The 24,056-nt window shown below is 39.0% G+C and overlaps 1 protein-coding gene across 3 annotated transcripts in view; it reads left to right on the forward strand.

Annotated features, from left to right (window-relative positions):
- The window catches only part of DCX (doublecortin), a 234,843-nt gene that overhangs the window by 3,442 nt on the left and 207,345 nt on the right, over positions 1-24,056 (forward strand). For all 3 annotated transcript variants that reach the window (XM_033118742.1, XM_033118756.1, XM_033118748.1), the window contains exon 3: positions 18,098-18,438. In XM_033118742.1, coding sequence (XP_032974633.1) covers positions 18,098-18,438 — 341 coding nt within the window. The remainder of the gene's footprint in view (positions 1-18,097; positions 18,439-24,056) is intronic.

Genomic DNA, 24,056 nt, shown 5'->3' on the forward strand with positions numbered 1-24,056 from the left:
GGTCAAGTGATTTGGGGCCAGTTACTTTATAAGAGACAATATCCATATGGCTATTAGATCTGGGTCTCAGGGTTCAAGTCCAAGGTTTTTCTACATAGTTGACCTTGAAAAGCGATGCTGAAGAGGCTTAAATTATTTGATCATGTGCTGAATGGCCAGGCAGTGGTTAATCCTAGGCTTCTCCTGAACATTGAAGGATTGGCCATCCTAGTGTATATCTTGAAATAAAGGAGAGTCAGGGCAAACTTGAAGGGTTTGAAGCTAGGCCGAAGGAGCTGTCCAACAAAGTAATTGATAAGGTGAGTCTTTTGTCACTGTAAAATACATATCTCAGTCAAATTTGAGGGTGTTCTCTGTAATACTTTTCACAAACAAAGCACCCTGAATGTAGCATATCCTCATTTCCCAGTATGTCCTCATTTTTACTAGCTGTAATCTTCTAAAGACCATGATAGACACTATGGCAGACTTCTGAACCAAATGACATTGTATTCAGAGCAAGGATTATACTGTTCTTGGGTCTGATATAAGAAAGTTGTCATGCACAAATCCTCCCACCCACAATCTATTTTTTAACATGTCTTGCTCAAAGACAATTCCTTGATATTGATTTCCACCCCCCCTGGATTTGTGTGTGTGTGTGTGTGTGTGTGTGTGTGTGTGTGAGAGAGAGAGAGAGAGAGAGAGAGAGAGAGAGAGAGAGAGAGAGAGAGAGAGAGATGATAATCTTAGTTCAATATAGATAATAAAAGTAATTTTGAAGACTGTAGCTTCCTTTTCTTTTGATCCTTTTAAGTCCTGTTGAATTGTACTTTTATCATCTACCATTCCAGGATGCTGTGGTAATAATTCCTGTGAATTCCTTCACTATGTAGAGTGTGCTTATGGCTCAGTTGCATTTATCCATATGTCATTTAAAACCACAAGCTGCAGAGGCTCTCAATGCCTCCCCCTACTCCTGAGTACTGCCCATTCAGTCAAAGAAATTCTGGATACCTTAGGATAGAATTGAGAAATGTGACCAGCTTTCCCACTACTACCACAGAGCTAGATGGGAAAGGGCATTGGAATGAGGAGGATAAAGATAAAGGGTATTTTTCTCTCCTATTTTTGTCCTTTGGAACTACTCACCTAGGAATGGAGGACAGGAGTCTCTTACTTTGTTCGCTTTTGGAAGAAGTTAAATGAAAGATTACAAAATTCATATACATTGCTTTCCGTGAGACTTCAAATTGAAACAGTTTGGTAAGGTCCCTGGGTGAAGAATCAGAGGCATTGGGTTCAAGTCTTGGAGGCAGAAGATTATAATGGGAGCAGTCTTTGGAATCAGATTGAGTTCAAATCCAAGATTTGCCACCTGCTAGCTTATGTGTCCTTGGTGAAACCATTTTGACTGCCTGAACCTCACATTTTCATTTGTAAAGTGGGAATAACTGCTTTGAGAATTAAATAAGACAATGGATATTAAATGTTTAGTATTATGCCGGGCACACAGTAGCACTCAATAAAGGATAGCAATTATGTTTGAGCCATCCTAGTTTGTAGCTGGTTAGCTAAATGACCATAGGTTTGGACTTATCATCACTGTGACTAATATTCTCTCTTTTATTTATTTATTAATTTAAAAAAATTTTCAATTACAGTTGACATACAAATTAATTTCAGGTGTACAACATAGTGATTAGAGATTTATATAACTTACGAAGTGATCACCCTGATAAATTATGATGCTCTCTTTTTAATTTATTAAACTTATTAGGATGACATTGGTTAGTAAAATTATATAGGTTTCAAGTGTACATTTCTGTAATACATCATTTATATATTGCATTGTGTGTTCACCACCCAGAATCAACAATTCTCCTTCCATCATCACCATGTTTGATCCAATGTTCTCTTTTTTAAAAACAACTATTTTTAAAAGACAACTTTACTAAGTTATAATTTGCATACCATAAAATTCACCCATTTAAGTGTAAAATTCAATAATTTTTCGAAAATTTACCAAGTGGTGCAACCATCACCATAATCTAGTTTAGGCCATTTTCATCACCCTGAAAAGAAACCCTGTACCAATTAGCTGCCACTGCTCATTTCCCCTATTCTATCCAGTCCTAAGCAATAATTACTCTACTTTATATCTCTACAGATTTTCCTTTTCTGGACATTTTATATAAATTGAATCATACATTATATTCTCTTTTGTGACTGGCTTCTTTCTTTCACTTATAAAAAGATGTTTTCAAGGCTTATCCATGTTGTACCATTTATCAACACTTTATTCCTTTTTATTGAGGAATAATATTCCATTGTATGGATAGATCACATTTTGTGTATCTATTGCAATATTCTTATCTATAAAATGAGACTAGTAACAGCTGCCTTCTTTATCTATTAAGGTGGTTGTGAGGATAAAATTAGGTAGTAATTATGGAAACACATTGACAAGATAAACCTATAGCTACAAGGTACCATCATTGTTAGTGATGTAATAATAATAATAATAATGGCGATGCTAGTGAGGGGTTGGAATGGCCAGTGGTTCCCAAACCAGGCTGCCTTTAAGAATTTTGTAGGGCTTTACAAAAATATAGATTCCTGGGCTACATCTCAGATCTATTGAATTAGAATCTGCAGGGCTAGGGCTCCAGAATCTATGTTCTCACAAATCTCCCCAGGTGATTCTTGTGAGCACTTAAACTTGGGAAGTACAGTACTTGATTAGCTGATCTTGATGGTCCCCTTCAGCTAACTACAATGGTGAAAGTTCCTAGGAATGTAGAAATTCTTGTTTGTGTTTTTTTCTTTGTAGATCTAGGAAAATTTCTTTGTAGGAATAATGGACCATAGATCATACTATGTTTCCAAATGGCCTCATTAAAATATAGCCTAAAATGAAATGAAATAAAAAGCAAACATTTAATAATCACTCTGGCCTTGTGGCACTCTTTTGTCTAATGCCTCTAGTCTACAGGCTGCTTCTAGATACTGAAAGTAACCAGGGGAGAAATTTAGACTAATGTCGGTTTATTGATGTCAGCTTTCTCACAGCTCCTTGGTTACACCAGTTGTCTTACCAGAGCTATATAGAATGTGGCCCTTATACCTGTATTCCTAGTGGGTCAATGAATGAAATCCATGAGTGACTTTCATTTGCCTTGCTTAGTGTTTCATTGTTGAATCTTTCTTCTTCCCCTCATATCCTGTCCAAATCTTTCCTCGTTTTCTTGTATGTGAGTGCCCAGATCAATCTTAAAGGTATCCATTTTAAGCATTGTTATGCAGACCGTGGGACAGAATATTTACAATTGAGATAGTCTTGTTAGAAAATTGGAGCTGTATAGTGACAGTAGCAAGATCCAGTTCCTTTGCCATAGCTCACTTTTTTCCAATGAGATGAAACCATCTTGTCACTAATTTATCCTGACTACTAAAGCAAATTGCCAAGGGGGAGGATTTTAGGATACCTGGGAGAGATACATCATTAATAGGTATGATAATTCAAAAAGTACCATTTAATATGTTTTTTCTTGAGTGATGAAGCCCCAGAATAAAAGGAAAAAAAAAACAGGAAGGAATGCTTTTGCACTGAGAAAATGTAAATATGTTTAATGTTTTTGAAAATGGAGTCCCTCTGAAAGTGAAAGGAGGTAGACATTAGATCATCTTGAGCACACAACTTGTTCCCTTCTTACCTTCCATGACTTCATTTCCTTACCCCCTCCCCCTGAAGCACTTTGTCAATTCCACTAAATTGTCACCTTTCTCGGCTCTCTGAAGCCAGGTTTACTTCTAAGCTCCCAATTGGTGGGAAATGGCCCTTGGAAGCTGTGGAAGGATGGGAACGCAGCTGTGTAAAGGTGCAACACACATCACCCAGTTTCCAAGTGCCAGGATGCAGGATGTGCAGAAAACACTGAGCTCTGACAACAGATATTGCAGACACTGGCAAAATTAGAACAAAGAAAGCTTGGTCTAGAAAAGTAGCACATTTGATGTTCTTCCAGTAGTAGAAGTGGAGAGTCCTCGGTGGTGGGCAACTATTTCTTTAATATTTAATTACCATAAAAGCTTTGTCACCTAAAGGCTATTTGGGATGGAATAGAGAAGAAAATTCCTTCTTATAGATTCTTAGGACTGGACAGGACTCAGATGTCACTAGTGTAATACCTTCAGTTTATAGATGGAAATGCTGAGACTCAGAGATTGAGTGATTTGCCTGAGGACACACAGCTTGTAAATGTCTGGTTGGGATTTGAATTTAGGTCTGTCTGACTGCCTGAATCACTGCTTTTAACCACCATAAATATTCTGCTCACTGGTGGGGAATGCTGATAATGGGGGAGGCTATACATATGTGGGGACAAGGGATATGTGGGAAATCTCTGTACCTCCCCCTTAATTTTGCTGTGAACCTAAAACTGCTCTAAAAATACACTCTTAAAAAATCCTGCCCTCAGTGTGCATCAGCAGTGGCAGCAAATGGCTTTGCTGGTGGTTATCCATAGAGCTCCTACATTTGGCATTTGCAGCAACTGGAGGCCTCTTAACCAACAGAAAATCTTATCTTTGAGGAATGGGACCTGGCCAGTTCTCATATGATGATTATAGCTCAATTCCAAGATGGCTACCTCTGCTGCTTTCTATTTTCTTTCCTTCAGCTTCTACTCCTCCTCTTTTCATTTGCTTCCCCCCACCCTTTCTTTCTCCTTTCCCTCTTTCCTTCTTGCTCTCTTCAGATTAAGTCCTAATAATAATGATATCTAGAATTTATCAAGTGATTACTGTGACCATGATCTAGGCTCAGCACTTTATATTCATCATCTGATTTGTGCCTCACAACAACATTATGAGATAGCAACTGTTTCTATCAACCCCACTTTGCAGACAAATAACTGAAACCAAGGTAACTTGTCCAATGACACACAGCTGGGAAGTACTGAGGACCTCATTTGGACTGACATCACATCAGCTGCTCTTTTTCCATCACTTCAGATTGGGGCCAAAAGGAGAGAGAGTGGAGAGACTGAAATATACTTTTGAAAGATGCTTAACATAGATTCGGCTGAGGGCTCGGCCCTCTGCAAAGTTCTTGTTTGCCATATGATACTATAGCTCTGGGCCATCATGTTCATTTGCATCTGGGGTGGTTAATCATATTCATAGATCAGAGGCTTAAGAGGTTTAAGAGATAGGAGTGAAAAAAGTCCAGAGCCCTAATAGTGCTACACAGCTGACCCTCCAAAAGAGACTGTAGATGAGTGAAATCATAAATATATAGTGTCACACGTTTCCACACCACCATTTGTCTAATAGAGTTTTAAAGTACATGACAAGTTATGGAAAACATCTGACATAAATTCAGTGGCCTCGTGCAAGGCGCCAGAGCATCTGGTGAAGTGCTAAGGCAATAGGTCCATTTCTAGGGTGTGGGAGATATTGGCTATAAATATGTGGGGGGATTGAAAGACACCCGTCATCTTTTTTTTTAATTTATTGGGGTGACAATTCTTAATAAAATTACATAAATTTCAGGAGTACAATTCTGTATTACATCATCTATAAACCCATTGTGTGTTCACCACCCAGAGACAGTTCTCCTTCCATCACCATATATTTGATCCCCTTTACCCTTATCTACCAACCCCCTTCCCCCTTATCCTCTGATAACCACTAAACTATTGTCTGTGTCTATGAGTTTTTGTTTCTCATTTGTTTGTCTTGTTCTTTTGTTGATTTTGGTTTATATACCACATATCAGTGAAATCATATGGTTCTCTGCTTTTTCTGTCTGACTTATTTCGCTTAGCATTATAATCTCAACATCCGTCCACGTTGTCACAAATGTTCCTATTTCATCTTTTCTTACCACCGAATAGCATTCCATTGTGTATAAATACCACAACTTCTTTATCCATTCATCTATCGAAGGACATTTTGGTTGTTTCCATGCCTTAGCCACTGTAAATAAGGCTGCAATGAACATTGGAGCACACATGTCTTTATCTATAAATGTTTTCAGTTTTTTGGGTAGATATGTAGGAGAGGGATTGCTGGGTCTTATGGTAATTCTATGCATAATTATTTGAAGAACCTCCACACTGCCTTCCATAACAGCTGCACCAATCTACATTCCCACCAACAGCGTATGAGGGCTCCTTTTTCTCCACAGCCTCTCCAACACTTGTTACTATTTGTATTGTTGATGATAGCCATTCTAACTGGGGTGAGGTGATATCTCATTGTGGTTTGTATTTGCATTTCTCTGGTGATTAGTGATGTTGAGCATTTTTTTCATATGTCTATTTGCCATTTGTATGTCCTCTTTGTAGAAACGTCTCTTCAGGTCCTCTGCCCATTTTTAAATTGGGTTGTTTGTTTTGTTTTTGTTCAGTTTCGTGAGTTCCTTGTATATTTTGGATATTAGCCCATTATCGGAGGCACTGTTTGCAAAAATCTTCTCCCATTCAGTTGGTTGCCTCTTTATTTTGTCGATGGTTTCTTTTGCTGTGCAGGAGCTTTTAAGTTACATATAGTCCCATTCATTTATTTTAGCTTTTACTTCCCTTGCCTTTGGAGTCAAATTCATAAAACGCTCTTTGACCCTAAGGTCCATAAGTTTAGTACCTATGTTTTCTTGTATGCAGTTTATTGTTTCAGGTCTTATGCTTAAGTCTTTGATCCATTTTTTTTCCCTTTCTACTATCTTTTTTTTTTGATCCATTTTGAATTAATTTTGGTACATGGTGACTGATATCAGTCCAGTTTCATTCTTTTCACGTGGCTTTCCAATTCTGCCAGCACCATTTATTGAAGAGGCTGTTTTTTCTCCTTTATATGTTTTTTGCTTCTATGTCAAAAATCATCTGTCCATGTTATGTAGTTCTATTTCTGAGTTCTCAATTCTGTTCCATTGATCAACATGTCTGCTTTTCTGCCAGTACCATGCTGTTTTGATTCTTGTTGCCTTGTAGTACAAGCTAAAGTCAGGAGTGTGATACCTTCAGTATTGTTCTTTTTTCTTAAGATGGCTTTGGCTGTTTGGGGTCTTTTGTGGTTCCAAACAAATCTGATGATTTTTTGTTCTATTTCTTTAAAAGATGCCATTGGGATTTTGATGGGGATTGCATTAAATCTGTATATTCCTTTGGGTAACATGGCCATTTTAACTATGTTGTTTCTTCCAATCCATGAGTACAGAATGTTTTTCCATTTCTTTGTGTCTTTTCAATTGCTTTTAAAAATGTCATAGTTTTCAGCATATAGGTCTTTCACATTCTTGATTAAGTTTATTCCTAGGTATTTTATTCTTTTTGCTGCAATTGCAAAAGGGATTGGTTTTTTATTTCTTTTTCTGAGATTTCATTGTTAGTACATAGGAATGCAATGGACCTTTTTTTTTTAATTTATTGGGGTGACAATTGTTAGTAAAATTACATAGATTTCAGGTGTACAATTCTGTATTACATCATCTATAAATCCCATTGTGTGTTCACCATCTGGAGTCAGTTCTCCTTCCATCACCATATATTTGATCCCCCTTACTCTCATCTGCCACCGCCCCCCCTTACCCTCTGGTAACCACTAAACTATTGTCTGTGGAACCCTCATACACTGTTGGTGGGAATGCAGACTGGTGCAGCCATTATGGAAGGCAGTGTGGAGGTTCCTCAAAAAATTATGAATAGAATTACCATATGACCCAGCAATCCCTCTCCTGGGTATCTAGCCAAAAAATCTGAAAACATCTACACATAAAGACATGTGTGCTCCAATGTTCATTGCAGCTTTGTTTACGGTGACCAAGATGTGGAAACAACCAAAATGTCCTTCGATAGATGAATGGATAAAGAAGTTGTGGTATATATACACAATGGAATATTATTCGGCAGGAAGAAAAGATGACATAGGAGCATTTGTGACAACATGGATGGATCTTGAGAGTATAATGCTAAGCGAAATAAGTCAGACAGAAAAAGCAGAGAACCATATGATTTCACTGATATGTGGTATGTAAACGAAAAACAACAAAAGAACAAGACAAACAAATGAGAAACAAGAACGCAATGGACTTTTTTTTTTTTTTGAGTAGGTCCCCTTTTTTTTTCTTTTTTTTTTAATTTAAATTTATTGGGGTGACAATTGTTATTAAAATTATATAGATTTCAGGTATGCAATTCTGTATCACATCATCTATAAATTACATTGTGTGTTCACCACCCAGAGTCAGTTCTCCTTCCATCACCGCATATTTGATCCCCCTTACCCTCATCACCCACCCCCAACCCCTTTACCCTCTGGTAACCGCTCAATGATGTTCCCCAGATTAATTTTCAAACCCCGTGGCCATCCTGTGGTCACTGACTGCCCTTCAATCCCTTCACCCCCCCCCCCCGCCCATCTAGCAATCCTCAGTTTTTCCTCTTTGTCTCCAACACTGTTTCTGGTTAGTTCATTCACTTATTCTTTTCTTTAGATTCCGCATATAAGTGAGATCATATGGTACTTATCTTTCTCTGTCTGACTTATTTCACTTAACATAATGTTCTCTAGGTCCATCCATGTTGGTGCAAATGGTAAGATTTCTTTCTTCTTTATGGCTGCGTAATACTCCATTGTATAAATGTACCACAGTTTCTTAATCCAGTCATCTATGGATGGGCATTTTGGTTGTTTCCATGTCTTGGCTATTGTGTATAGTGCTGCAATAAACATAGGAGTGCATAAAGATTTTTGAATTGGAGTTTTGGATTTCTCCGGATAGATACCTAGGAGTGGAATTACTGGTTCATAGGGTAGTTCCATTTTCAGACTTTTGAGATACCTCCATACTGTTTTCCATAGTGGCTGCACCAATCTGCAATCCCACCAATAGTGCACAAGCGTTCCCTTTTCTCCACATCCGCGCCAGCACTTGTTGTTTGTTGATTTATTGATGATAGCCATTTTGACTGGGGTGAGGTGGTATCTCATTGAGGTTTTTATTTGCATTTCTCTGATGGTTAGTGAGGTTGAGCATTTCTTCATATGTCTGTTTGCCATCTGTATGTCCTTTTTAGAAAAATGTCTCTTTAAGTCCTCTGCCCATTTTTTAATTGGGTCGTTTGTTTTTTTGGAGTTGAGTTGAGTGAGTTTTTCATAGATTTGTGATATTAATCCCTTATCAGATATATCATTGGCAAATATCTTTTCCCATTCAGTAGGATCCCTTTTTGTTTTATTGATGGTTTCCTTTGCTGTGAAAAAACTTTTTAGTTTGATATAATCCCACATGTTTATTTTTTCTCTTACTTCCTTCGAGCGAGGGGATATATCAGTAAAAATCTTACTCCGGATAATGTCTGAGAAGTTTCTTCCTATGTTTTCTTCTAGGTATTTTATGGTTTCAGAACTTACATTTAAGTCTTTAAGCCATTTTGAATTTATTTTTGTATATGGTGTAAGGAGGTGGTCCAGCTTCATTTTTTTGCATGTGTCTGTCCAGGTTTCCCAGCACCATTTATTGAATAGACTGTCTTTACTCCATCGTACATTCTTGCTTCCATTGCCGTAGATTAAATGGCCATATAAGCGTGGATTTATTTCTGGACTCTCTATTCTGTTCCATTGATCTATGTGTCTGTTTTTATGCCAGTACCATGCTGTTTTGATTACTGTAGCCTTGTAGTATAATTTGAAGTCAGGTATTGTTAAACCTCCCACTTTGTTCTTATTTCTCAAGATTGCCTTTGCTATTCAGGGTCTTTTATGGTCCCATATAAATTTTAGGATTATATGTTCTATTTCTGTGAAAAACGATGTTGGTAGTTTGATAGGAATTGCATTGAATATGTATATTGCCTTAGGCAATATGGACATTTTAACTATATTAATTCTTCCTATCCATGAACATGATATGTGTTTCCATCTATTTATATCTTCCTTCATTCCTTTCTTCAGTGTCTTATAATTTTCTGAGTACAGATCTTTTACTTCTTTGGTTAAATTTATTCCCAGGTATTTTATAGTCTTTGGAGCGATTGTAAATGGGATTGTTTTTTTAATTTCTCCGTCTGATGTTTTATTATTGTTATATACAAATGCAACTGATTTCTGAATATTAATTTTGTATCCTGCTACTTTACTAAATTCATCTATCAGCTCTAATAGTTTCTTAGTGGAGTCTTTAGGGTTCTCTATATATAGTATCATATCATCTGCATACAATGATAATTTTACTTCCTCCTTACCAATTTGAATGCCTTTTATTTCTTTTTCTTGTCTGATTGCTGTGGCTAGAACTTCCAGCACTATGTTGAATAGAAGCGGAGATAGTGGGCAACCTAGCCTTGTTCCTGATCTTAGGGGAAATGGTTTCAGCTTTTCCACATTGAGTATGATGTTAGCTGTTGGTTTGTCATATATGGCCTTTATTATGTTGAGATATGATCCCTCTATTCCCACTTTCTTAAGGGTTTTTATCACAAATCGCTGTTGGATTTTATCAAATGCTTTTTCTGCATCTATTGATATGATCATGTGATTTTTATTTTTCATTTTGTTAATGTGGTGTATCACATTAATTGATTTACGGATGTTGAACCACCCTTGCATATCAGGTATGAATCCCACTTGATCATGGTGTATGATCTTTTTAATGTATTGCTGAATTCTGTTCGCTAATATTTTGTTGAGGATTTTTGCATCTATGTTCATTAGAGATGCAGTTTTCTTTTTTTGTGGTGTCTTTGTCTGATTTTGGGATCAGGGTGATAGTGGCTTCGTAAAAAGTGTTTGGGAGTCTTCCTTCTGGATTTTTTGGAAGAGCTTGAGGAGAATAGGTGATAATTCTTTTTTGAACGTTTTGTATAATTCACCTGTAAAGCCATCTGGTCCAGGGCTTTTGTTTGTTGGGAGACTGTTGATTACTGATTCAATTTCCGTGGTGGTAATCAATCTATTCAGGTTTTCTGTTTCTTCTTGAGTTAGCCTTGGAAAGTTGTCCGCCTCTAGAAAATTGTCCATTTCTTCCAGATTGTCAAATTTGTTGGCATATAGTTGCTCATAGTAATTTCTTAAAACTTTTTGTATTTCTGCGGTGTCCGTTGTCACTTCTCCTTTTCCATTTCTGATTTTATTAATTTGGGTCCTCTCTCTCTTTTTTTAATGAGTCTGTCTAAGGCTTTGTCAATTTTGTTTATCTTCTCTAAGAACCAACTCTTGGATTCATTGATCTTTTGTATTGTTTTTCTGGTTTCTATTTCATTTATTTCTTCTCTGATCTTTATTATCTCCTTCCTTGTGCTCCCTTTGGGCTTATTTTGCTGTTCTTTTTCCAGACCCCTTAAGTGTGAAGATAAACTGTTGATTAGTGATGTTTCTTGTTTCTTTAGGTAGGCCTGCAAAGCTATGAATTTCCCTCTTAGGACTGCTTTCACGGCATCCCATAGATTTTGGGTCGTCGAGTTTTCATTATCGTTTGTCTCGAGATATCTTTTGATTTCTTCCTTGATCTCCTCCTTGACCCATTCATTATTTAGTAATAAGTTATTCAGCCTCCATGAATTGGTGTGTCTTCCAGTTTTTTTCCTGTAGTTCATTTCTAATTTCATAGCATTGTGATCAGAGAAGACAATTGGTATGAGTTCAATTTTCTTAAATTTATCAAGACTTGTTTTGTGGCCTAACATATGGTCTATCTTGGAAAATGTTCCATGTGCGCTTGAGAAAAACGTGTATTTTGTAGCATTGGGGTGAAATGCTCTGAAAATATCGATTAAATCCAAGTGGTCCAATGTATCATTTAAGGCTGTTGTTTCCATATTGAATTTCTGTGTGTAAGACCTGTCCTTTGTTGTCAGAGGTGTGTTGAAGTCCCCTACTATGATAGTGTTACTGTTGATCTCTGTCTTTATGTCAGTCAGTACCTGTTTTATATATTTAGGTGCTCCTATGTTGGGTGCCTAGATGTTTACTAGGGTTACGTCCTCTTGTCGGATCGATCCCTTTATTATTATATAGTGCCCATCTTTGTCTTGTAATATGTTCTTCATTTTAAAGTCTATTTTGTCAGATATAAGTATTGCAACTCCAGCTTTTTTCTCATTTCCATTTGCATGAAATATCTTACTCCAACCCTTCACTTTAAGCCTGTGTGTGTCTTTTGTTCTGAGGTGAGTCTCTTGTATACAGCATATACAAGGGTCTAGCTTTCTTATCCACTCAGCCACCTTATGTCTCTTGATTGGAGCATTTAATCCGTTTACATTTAAAGTGATTATTGATAGGTACATAGTTATTGCCATTTTTAAATTTGTAGTTAGGTTGTTTTGATCTTTCTTCTATTTACAGAAGTCCTTTTAGTATTTCTTGCAGTGCTGGCTTGGTGGTAATAAATTCCTTTAGCTTATTTTTTCTGGAAAGCTCTTTATCTCTCCATCAACTTTAAATGATAGCCTTGCTGAATAAAGCTATCTAGGTTGTAGGCCTTTGTTTTCCATCACTTTGAGTATCTCCTGCCACTCCCTTCTGGCCTTCAATGTTTCTGTAGAAAAGTCATTTGATAGTCTTATGGGAGTTCCCTTGTATGTCACCCTCTGTCTTTCTCTTGCTGCTTTTAGGATTCTCTCTTTGTCTTTAAGCTTTGCCATCTTAACTCTAATGTGTCTTGGTGTGGACCTGTTTGGGTTTATCCTGGTTGGAACTCTCTGCACTTCCTGGGCTTGTATGTTGGTTTCCTTCATCAGGTTGGGGAAGTTTTCGGACATTATTACTTCAAATATGTTCTGAATCCCTTGCTTCCTCTCTTCACCTTCTGGCATTCCTATGATGCGCATGTTGTTGTGCTTGATGTTATCCCAGAGGTCTCTTAAGCCATCCTCATTGTTTTTTATTCTTTTTTCTTTCTGTTGTTCCGTTTGGGTGATCTCTGCTACCTTGTCTTCTAAGTCGCTGATTCGATTCTCTGCTTCACCTAGCCTGCTGGTAATTCCTTCAAGTGAGTTCTTAATTTCGGTAATTGTGTTCTTTAGTTCTAACTGGTTGTTCGTTATGATTTCTACATCCTTCTTTATGTCTTCTCTAACTCCTTAAACATTCTTATCAGCAGTGTTCTGAACTCTGTCTCTGAAAGGTTGTTTACCTCTGCTTCATTTGGTTCCAGTTGTGGAGGTTTCTTCTGTTCTTTTATTTGGGACGTGTATCTTTGTTTCCCCATTCTGCCTGACTCTCTGTGTTTGCTTTGATGTATTAGGTAGATCCCCTAGATTTCTTAGTTCTTGCTAGGTTATCTTATGTAGTATGTGTCCTTTATATTTGAGTTGCACTACTTCGTTCTTCTCCTCTGCGTGTGCTCCAAAGGTGACTCTTGTGTTGTGTATATTGTCCTGTTCAAGAAGATCTTTAATTGCTTTTTGCTTGTGAGTACGTGGGGTTAACTCCTCGGCTGACTCGTTGTGATACTTGGCTCTGTCCATCGCAGGGCGTTCTGCTGCGTGAGGGTTGACCACTTAAATATGGTTTGGCCTCTATGGGCTCTAGTGCCTGCAGATAATTCCCTCTATGTGTGTGACTTGTAGGTCAAACCCAGTAGTACTCTTGTTTGGTCTGGTGTTGGCCTCTGGATATGTTGAATCTTGTGCCTCTTAAGCTGTGCCCTGGTAGGGGAGTTTCAGAACAAAGCAAATCACCAAGCACAACAACAACAACAACAACAACAAAGAAAAAAATCACATACATTCACATGTAAAAACACCCGATAACCCCCACTCGTCACAGGCAAAGATATCAAAGATATAAAGATACAGCAAAACAAAACAAAACAAAGCAAAACAAAAAGTAGCGCCAGTCTTGGCTTAAGCCCACCAAGTAATGTCCAGGTTGTCCTCTGCTGTACCAAAGAGACCCTGCTTATTGCGCAGGCAGAGCTGGTCACCTGGTGCCCATAGTGACTTTGGGACTGTAGATTTAAATGCGTGGGCCTGAGGGGTCTGGATGATAGTTTTTACAAAGTCAGTGCAGTTTCTGCCCTTGCCTGCACGTATGCACACTGAGAGCATCACCACCAGCCCCATGTCCAGTACTCCTGAGTCTTAGGGCACTTCCTCAGTGTGTGTGTGTATGAGGGGGTGCGGGCGGGAGATTTCTGAGCTGCTGAAAGTCCAGAGCTGCGTCTGCTGCTTACTGCTGATCCCTGGGAGTGTCTCAGCAGTAGCACTTACCTAGCCCTAGGCAGGCCAGAAAGGGTGGGGGCTGGGGATGGAGGGGTCTTCTCTCTCCCAGCCCAGCCACGCATCACCCTCTTCCAGCAAGCCAGAAAAGGTGGTGGCTAGGGGTGGGAGACTCTCTTCTCTCCTAGTCCAGCCAAAATCACACTCTTGCCAGCCTCTTCCCTGGGTCAGAGCTGCCTGTCAGTCTTCCCAGAGCCTGAGCACTACTAGGGCTCCTCTGTAATCTGACACTACTCCTCAGTTCAGGGGCCAGTTTAAGTCTCTCGTAGGGCGGGGGTAGGATTGGAAGAGTGGAGGGGAGGGGCCCAGGTATGGAGTCTGTGTTCTTTGTCCGCCCTAGGGCCCACTAGCCACCCTCCCGGCGGGAGAAATCAGCCGTGGGATGTAGGGAAAGAGCCCACCTCCTGGTCTCTGTGCTTTCCGTTTCGCCCTGGGATCCCGTGCGTGCCCGGAACTGTGTGTGCCACCGCGGTTTTCGCCGCCGCAGCCGCTGCCGCAGGCCAAGACCCCTCCTCGGGCTGGGATTTCCCCGCCGCTGCCGCCCCCTTTATTCTTATACTGCTCTTTCTGTGGGAGTCAGAAAATTCTTGTAAAGTTCTTTCATTTCTTTTAAGTGTCAAGTTTCTTTCTTCTTCTATCCATGTGATTTCCAGGTTTCTATCTTCAATGTCGCTGATTCTTTCCTCCATCTGGTCAACTCTACTACCTAAGCTGGCTATTTCATTGCTCATTTCTTCTATTGAGTTCTTAATCATCAAACATTCTATTTGGTTCTTTTTAAAAATTTTAATATCTTTGGTAAAATGATCGTGTTGTTCTTTGATTGTGTTTCTGAGTACATTAAACTGCATTTCTGTGTTTTCTTGCATCTCGTTGAGTTTATTCAGAGCTGCCATCTTGAATTCTCTGTCATTTAAGTCACATATTTCCATATCTTTAAGTTGATTTTCTGGAGAGTTTTCACTTTCTTTCTGAGCTGTCTTGTTGCCTTGTTATTCATGGCAAGTAATGATTTATTATTTCTCTTCCTAGACATCTACTGGAGTGTGTTCTGCATCTGGTTGATAAGAAGTCTTTCTTTTGTTTTCCATTACGTGTTGGTAGAATGTTTTATTTTCTCTCCAATTGCAGCCCTTTTTCTCTTTCACACTGTAGTGTTATGCTTTCTCTATACTATTCCAGCTTCTCACATTATGGGGAGATTCCCTGGAAGGCAGGCTTCTCCTCTGTTAACAGTTCGCCTGGGTCATAGGGCGTTGCGTCCCCGTTGGGATGCGGAAAGCTTTTGAAGTTACAAAGCTCTTCCTGCACCAGATTCAGAGCTCGTGAATTTCAGCAGTTCTGTTTACTCCTGCAGGGATCTTCCCAGATAGAGTGGGACAGGGGCGGGGTGAGTTGTGAGAGGTGGCCGAGAGCAGTGGTGGTGACCACCACAGCCGGTCCTGCTTCCACAGCTCCCTCGCCTTTGCGGGGACTAGTTTGGCTGCAAATCTGTGTCTGTAGACCACAGTTCTCGGAACTGCAAATATTCTGTTGTTTTCATCTGACACTGCTACTGTTCCGCCTTTGGCACTGGCCAGGTGGGGCGGGGTGTTCTCTGGGAGGGTAGGAAGGGATTGGCTAGTCTCATTGCCTAGGGCTTCTGTTCTCTGTGGCCGTGAGTGCTTAAACCACTGTTTTCAGGCTTGTTCCATCAGTCTTTGGTCCTAGGTCTCTGCTGTGAGTGTTTGGTTCAGCTGTGTTATATGCTGTCCCCTCAGCCCTGTGGGCCATAAACGGCGCCCTAGCAGTCCGAGTTCTTCCCTCTCCCACAGCTGTGGTAGCTGTGAGATGCAGTGACCTCAGAGCACTGAGCTAGTTCTGTGTCATGTGCCCATGTGGCCCCGTCTCTGCACTTCTCCCTTTCTTCCTCCCCTGCTCGCCCAATTTGCCCACCTTTAGGTTAATTAAGTAGTTAGCCTCTTCATCTTGCCTGTCTGCTGTGCAGGGTGTCCTTTGTGGAGTTACAGCTTTTTAATTTGTTGTAAATTCCAGGGGAGATTTTCAGAGGCTCACCTCACACCACCAGTTTGATGATGTCTCTAAATCACAATTTAAAGAACATAGACTGTAATCACTTGGATTTGTTCTTTTTAGCCAACAAGGGAACCAGAGAAATTAAGTTTCTTTTGGCTGAGATCTTTGACCACCCCTTGCTGTGTGTGCATGTATGTACTAGAGTGCTGTTGCTTGCATACAAATCAAGAGAGAACAGTAGCAGCTTCTGGGACTGAGAGCTCTGTTGGAAGCCACTTTGCATATGTTTGGAAACAGCTTCCCCTACACACACACACACACACACACACACACACACACACACACACACACAAATGTCCTCAAACGTGCCCCAGAGATTCTGACTGAATCTTCTCAGCACTAACTGAAAAATTTATTAATTAATGTGACTTAAAGGATTTGGTGCTACAGCAAAGCAATCAATATTTGCAATGGGAGTGAATTATCAGCCCAGTGTTTCTGAATGTCTCTGTATGCTTCTCCTGCTGAGACCAAAGAAGGTGAGCCATCAGACTATAATGGTGTTTTATGCATTCTTTGCACTGGCTACGGTTTATGTATGTATGTATGTATGTATGTATGTATGTATGTATTTATTTATTTATAGCCATTACTGATAGGGTAAGCCTGGTTAAATCACACCGGTTTTCTGCAGCTCAACCACTGGATGAACTTCTGTATACCTTAAGGCAAATGTCTTTTACTCAACAAGTTCAAACTTTTCTAAAACTCTCTCCCTCAGGCTGAGCCTACCTCTCTTCCTTTGTTCTCCAGCTTCTAGTCCCAGGTGTCTAATCCCCTCCTTTTGCCTTTGGTCCCTGCATTTCTTCCACTATATTAGTCATTTCCTCTAGCCCAAGGTACATGTGAAAATTACACTAGATCCTTCCAATCTGTAAATCAGGCTGTACAATCTATTCTCACATCTCCACTTTATTACAGGAGCCAAGGATGAGCACTAGTGATGATGTCCTTGAATAAACAGTGCAGCATTTGGAAAGATGGAAAGATGAGGGGTCGGTGGTGGCAACAAGGGAGAATATTTCTCAAGCAAGAGCTAAGATATGCAGACATAAGGAATGTTGTGTGTGTGGGTGTGTGAGTGTGTGTGTGTGTCTGCACGCACAGGTTGTTTTTCAGACAGTTTCTCCTATTGGGTGTGGGGATAAGCAGTAGAAGACACAATTATGCTCACATATATATATATATAATTCATCACACACATGTATTTCCCATTTCGATATTACACTGCTTAGCCATATACTCTGTGCAAAGGACATTCTAGCTTCTTGGCAAGTATGTGCTGTATGCCCAATATGCAGAGTTACATGGGTCATTTTAATTTGGAATGAAAATATATTAACTTTGAGAGTTCTTCTTGGTTCATAATATAACACTGGAATAGGGATATGGGTCCAGAAATAGGACTGGAACATTAAGAAATATAGACATGTTAGAAACACTCCAGTAATGCCCCTAGATGTTAACAAACATCCTAAAAATTAACATAAACATTTGAATTCCAATAAAACCAAATCAAGCTTGAGAACCCTACTTGTTAGATTATACTTAGGTGTGTTCATTCTCTTTAGGACCCTTAGCTTTATAGGATTTTCCAACTAGGTCTGCCGTTATAATGAAGAGTGTTTTTCTAATTATGTTATCTTGAAATTGAATGAGCCAAGTTGTTAGAGAGCTGCATTAGGAATTGAACCTAAAGTTGGTTATTATCACCATTTCTCCAAAAGTCCTATTCCAGGGTCAATGTATATTAGTTTGGTTAGAGTAGTCATATATCTGCTATTAAACTAATCACGACTTATTTTTTCCCTTAGGGGAAAGCTATGTTTGCTCCTCAGACAACTTCTTTAAAAAGGTGGAGTACACCAAGAATGTCAATCCCAACTGGTCTGTCAATGTGAAGACATCTGCCAATATGAAAGCCCCCCAGTCCCTGGCTAGCAGCAACAGTGCTCAGGCCAGGGAAAACAAGGACTTTGTGCGCCCCAAGCTGGTGACCATCATTCGCAGTGGGGTGAAGCCTCGGAAGGCCGTGCGTGTGCTCCTGAACAAGAAGACTGCCCACTCATTTGAGCAAGTCCTTACTGATATCACTGAAGCCATCAAACTAGAGACCGGGGTTGTCAAAAAACTCTATACTCTGGATGGAAAACAGGTAGGTTTTTTTTTCAAAGTACTCTTTTTCTTATTTGTTCTAAATCATTGGATGACCATCTTGTACCTCAGGTTATCATTTCTGATTGAGGGACAATCCTCCACTTCTCATCATCCTTATCTGATGTTTTATGTCTCATTTGGAAGAAAGGTCTTTTTAGCAGACAAATCAATGGATGAGGAATCTGAGACTTTGAAATTCAATCTGCTTCTGACTTACCAAGTAAAATGGTCACTTACTCATAACCTCAGCTTCCTTATCTGCTAAGAAAAGATGTGTTAGAACCTAGATCATCTACATTCTTATGTATATGATTTTAGCTATTACATGATGCAATCTTGGTTGTTCAATAAATGTGACTAGAAATGAGATTTCCACCACTCATTTCTTCTTAGATACCCTCATGTTGGTTGGTATTCAGCATTCATTTTGTTGAAAAGAGTTGAAGTGACCCTCATATTCTATGAAGAAATCAGATCTGGGGGAAGCATTGAAGTCTCTCATTTGTTTTCTTGCCTCACACTAGACCACATTTTTTCTCTCTTCCTTTTCCATGTGACATAGCTATCTTAATTTGCTTCCACTGATGGTTTGTGTGAGAAAGGGACTATTTCAGGATCCTAAAATTAGCTCAAGAAAGATGCTGCCATCTGTTCTCCTCCAAATCAGGTTCTTCATGTCATTGGTTATACTACTGAAGTGCCACCTATATTAATATTTGGCAAAGAATGCAGCCAGGCGTCTCCATCAGACAGATGCACCATTCTCTTGAGTACAGGAAGCTGTAAATATACAAAAAAAAAGTGTTCCAAAGGCATTGGAACAGTGACTGGTTCTGTTGGCTCTAAAGAGATTCCTGGTTCCCCATCAGAGAAGACAAGTGTGGATTATTATCAGTTCATACTTTCCACCTCTTAAAACAGCTTTGATGTTTGAGTAACAATATAGATTCCAAAAAAGCATATTCACTATACATCAGAATGACCAATGAGTGCTCAAATGCAGAACTGTGCCTCCTTCCATAATTTCTGATATATACTGTGTGCTACACGATTTTAAGTTTCTTGGAAGACTCAAACTCGTATACTTGGCAATTTGATAGATTTGTGGCTTTTACCTGTTCCCTAACATTTTGTGATCAGAGAGACACCTGGAGATATTTTCCTTATATTGGGAATAAGTCTGCTTCCCTATACCTTCAGCCTGTTGAAGTAACACAGGACAAATAAAAATTAAGGACATAAGACTAAGATTCAGAAGACCTGGTTTCTAGTCTTGATATAGCCACTTACTGTGTGACCTTAGGCTAATCACTTTACTATCTTGAGCCTCACACTTCTCCTCTGTACAAAGGTGCTGATCACACCTGCCCTGCTCATCCTCACAGAATTCTCACGAGGATCAAATAAAATAATGGGTATGAAACATTCTGTAAATTAAACATATGATGTAAATATATATGTATACAACTTATCATTAAATGAGATATTAATAAATGTTAGCTCTCTTCCCTCTACTTTATCTCCATCATTCTTTAATTGAATTTCCAACATTTTGTGGTGGTATACTGTACCTTGGCATTCTGTCATTTCTCCTAATAATAAAATGACAACTCTGCCTCCTCGGTAAGAAAACTCCAGTCCAGTAACGGGTAGATTTTTATCCTACAGCAGAATGCATAAAGTGACAAACCCTCTCCAAATCCTTCAGGCATCAGGTCCCATTTCACTGGGGGAACACATCACGAAATGCCAGTGTATGATAAGGTCTGACAATTAAATTCACGAACTCATCCTAGAAAAAGTGCTACATACCTCATTGGTGAATATCACTATGGTCACCTTTGAAGTACTCCCCTTGGGAAGCTATGCACTGACACCAGTGCTTAATCCACCTTTAAAAGCAATTTTGGAACTCTTTTTCTGGAATGGCCATCAGAGCTGTCGTCGTATTACCCTTGATGTTCTGAATATCATCAAAATGTCTTCCTTTCAATATTTCCTTTATGTTCAGGTAAAGAAAGAAGTCGTTGGGGTCCAGATCAGGTGAGTAGGAAGGGTGTTCCAATCCAGTTATTTGTTTACTGGCTAAAAATTCCCTCAAAGACAGTGCTATATGAGCTGGTGCATTGTCGTGATGCCATGAATTGTTGACGAAAAGTTCTGGTCGTCTAACTTTTTCACGCAACCTTTTCAGCACTTCCAAATAGTAAACTTGGTTAACTGTTTGTTCACTTGGTACAAATTCATAATGAACAAGCCCTCTGTTACCAAAAAAGTTTAGCAACATCTGTCCAACTTAACTGTCAGAACTTTATTGTCACAAACTTAATTGTCAGACCTTTGTATGTACAAACATGTCAGGGAGCAGTACCCAAGGGAGCAGAACAAGGCCTTGTCAGGCATCAGTGCCTCTGTAGATACTGTTACTTTTCTTTAAAATGTCTCTGTCTGCCTGGGAGTTGTATTTTCAGGCCTGATTCAAATGCTATGTTATCTCCTCAAACTCTGGCTCCACTATGCAAAATTAAAACAATCTTAACCTCTTAAAAAAATTCTCAGCTCCTGAAACATTGTGGATGCTCTATAAATGTTTGCTGATTGAATGAACTGACATAAAGTGATTCTCACATGGCTCCGGTAAATGTTCTGAAATGTTCTGAGAAGCCCTTTTCTTTCAATGCCCTCGACACTACTATCCTTAGGTCTATCTAAAGAAATCGGGGGCTTCCAAAGGAGTGGATATTCTACCCAGGTGGCTCTTATCCCTTACTTACTTGAAAGTCATTGAGGGCAGACTTTTAAAACAGTATTTCTCAAAGTATATTCTAAGAACTGTCCCTATCTCCCTGTTCCCAGAAGCTCTTCATAAAAGGGTTCCATGGTCAAATAAGGTTGTGAAATGCTGCCAATTATATACTATTCTTAGAGATTCATAGTGCTTATTGGTACATTAAATGTCCTGAGAAGTCCTGCAGAAAGGAAACCCGTTTAATATAGTCTCAGGATTTCCCAATCCTATTTAACCACAAATACCTTTTATGGAACACACACACACACACACACACACACACACACACAGACACACACGAAATAGATATATTATATATATATATAATATTGTATATATAATATATTATAATAATATATAATATACGTCATATGTATATACATACATATATATAATATATATTATATTATATATTATATGACATATATTATATATTATTATAATATATATTATATATACAATATTATATATATAATATATACACGTATATATATACACGTATATATATACTGCAGAGCACACTAGGAAATCATGTTCAAAGAAGATGCTGAATGATTAGGAACTAACTTCACTGGTATAATTGGTATGTATGCAGTAACCCACAAATGAAACATTATTGTGTGGTTACAGCAAGAACATTAAATAACGAAATTTGGGGGTGCAGGGACAAACCTACTAAATACAAAAGGCGCTGGGTATACTGAAATTTGGTGCCAAACTCAAAATTTTGGATCCTAGCCCATTTCCCAATTCTAGTGATGACAACTCTAATGTTAGTACTTGTCAGTCACTTTGATTACTGGTGGGGATTCTTAAAACTTGGGAATATGATCTACCTCCATGCAGGCTGAAGGCACATGTGTTGCAATGGTTTGGATTTGCTTGGATGAGATTTCCATGCCTGTCTTTGGATAAATGTGGCACCAGGCAGATAAGACAAAGTATGGTGAAGGCTATTTGTTATGGAACATTTTAAGATGAAATCGAGGCCATCACTTGGTTTCAGTCTTGCTCTAACTGGATCCCAAATAGATCAAATCAAATTCTTTTCTAATCCTTTGTTAATAATAATTAGTTAAAATAGCCCACTTGATTATACCTGATTTATTGTTGCTTCTGTTCTCCTGTGTACATTTGACTGATTGGCTTACACTGATTGACAAGCAATCTGCAGACATAGCTCTCATCTCTTTCTCTCTGTTCTTATTTTGTTTGGATGCGCTTTTGGAGACTTTGGTCTTTTTAGGGCTTGTGTTTTGCCAATATAGAAGACTGGGTTCCTGACCTCTTGCCTCTGAGATATTTGTGGTTTGTGTAGGCAGGGAAGCCAATCACTAGGAGGAAGGGGTCCCAATTTACTCCTCACCTCAATAAGAATTTTACAATGGAATAAGAAGTAGTTGGTAGGGCCCTGACTACTCCCACATTCTTAATGGGTTCTAGGAAATCAGGGAAAACATGATGAAGGGTTGGATGGTGATGCATATTAATTCATTGTTAGGTGAGATTGTTCTTTTGATTCCTTGGCAGCTGGAGTGGTTGCACTGTTGACAAAATTATCCAACTATTAATTTCTAGAATCAAGGCATACATTGACCCTTATGTTTAAAGGTCATGGATGCACAAAAACTGGAATCCAAAATTCTGGTTCACTTCGTGGCTCAGTTGACGCATGGTCTAGCCTTACATTCATTTCTTTAAAGCACAGAGAGCATGGTGCTTCTCTTAGAGATGCAGAACTTTACTAATAGACTTCCAGATTTTTGGCATCTTGCACAGGGGTATAAGGTCCTCACACCACCCATTTTCATGTTACCCTTATTGGCATCTCCAGTGTCAGTTTTGCCCACATCCAGGATCTGTGCAAAGATTCACTATTCCCTCAAGATAAATGCCTAAGGGATAAGTATGGCCTTTAATATTTGTGTTAGCTTTGGTAGGCCAATTTTTAATTGGATAAATTTGTTTTATGTTTCTACCTATTTCTTTCTATTACCAACTATTTGGACCAGGAATTTTTTGTCTCAGTATAACAGAAAAGAGGTTTAAGCAGATTCCAAGATTACCCATAGCCTTGGAAGCTAGAACAGGAGTTTTAAGAAATGTTTTGAATCATACAATGGTGGAATAGGAAAATCAGTACAAAGGATGTTTGGGCCACTGCTAAGTATTCCAGGAAAGACTTGCCCCTTCCATCTCGCTATATACTAAATAACTGGGTGTTGCAAGCACAAAGGCAATTGCAGGAAACACAGGAAGACAAGTTGGATTTAAGCTTGGAATGTTGAGTCCATTTCCCAACGTCTTTACTGTGCCTGTGTAGCTAGTTTTTCTTTCCCCTTGTCGTCTCTGTACCCTCCCATCAATCTGGTCTTACTTATTATATTCTCTGGCCTCCAGCTCTCACAGAGCCAACTTCTCTCTCCTCCTAGTGTTATGATCCTGTCAGTCAATGTTGGGCTCACGTGGCCATAAATTATGCCCCAAGAGGGAGGTCATTTATCATTGACCTTCCCTGGAGAAAATCAAAGCTAGGAAGTTTATGTTTGTGTTACCAAAAGATTTGCCCTTCCCAAACTTCCACAGATTTGATTCCTGCAGACCAGCTTTGCGAGGAATGGCTTGAGCATGAAGTGAAAAAGAGCAAAGGTGGGAAGCCAGGTTGGGCTCTGTGAAAGGAGACAGTTCGCAAACTACCTTGTAATATGTAGTGTATACTTCAAAATGTCTCACACTGAGGTACATTTTGTATTTTCAAAAAGGGATTGTGATGCAGATGTCCAAAATCAAATATACTGTCCTTCTAGAAAGAAACAAAAAAACTAATT

Source organism: Rhinolophus ferrumequinum, chromosome X, assembly GCF_004115265.2.
Source record: "Rhinolophus ferrumequinum isolate MPI-CBG mRhiFer1 chromosome X, mRhiFer1_v1.p, whole genome shotgun sequence".
NCBI classification, from domain to species: Eukaryota; Metazoa; Chordata; class Mammalia; order Chiroptera; family Rhinolophidae; genus Rhinolophus; species Rhinolophus ferrumequinum.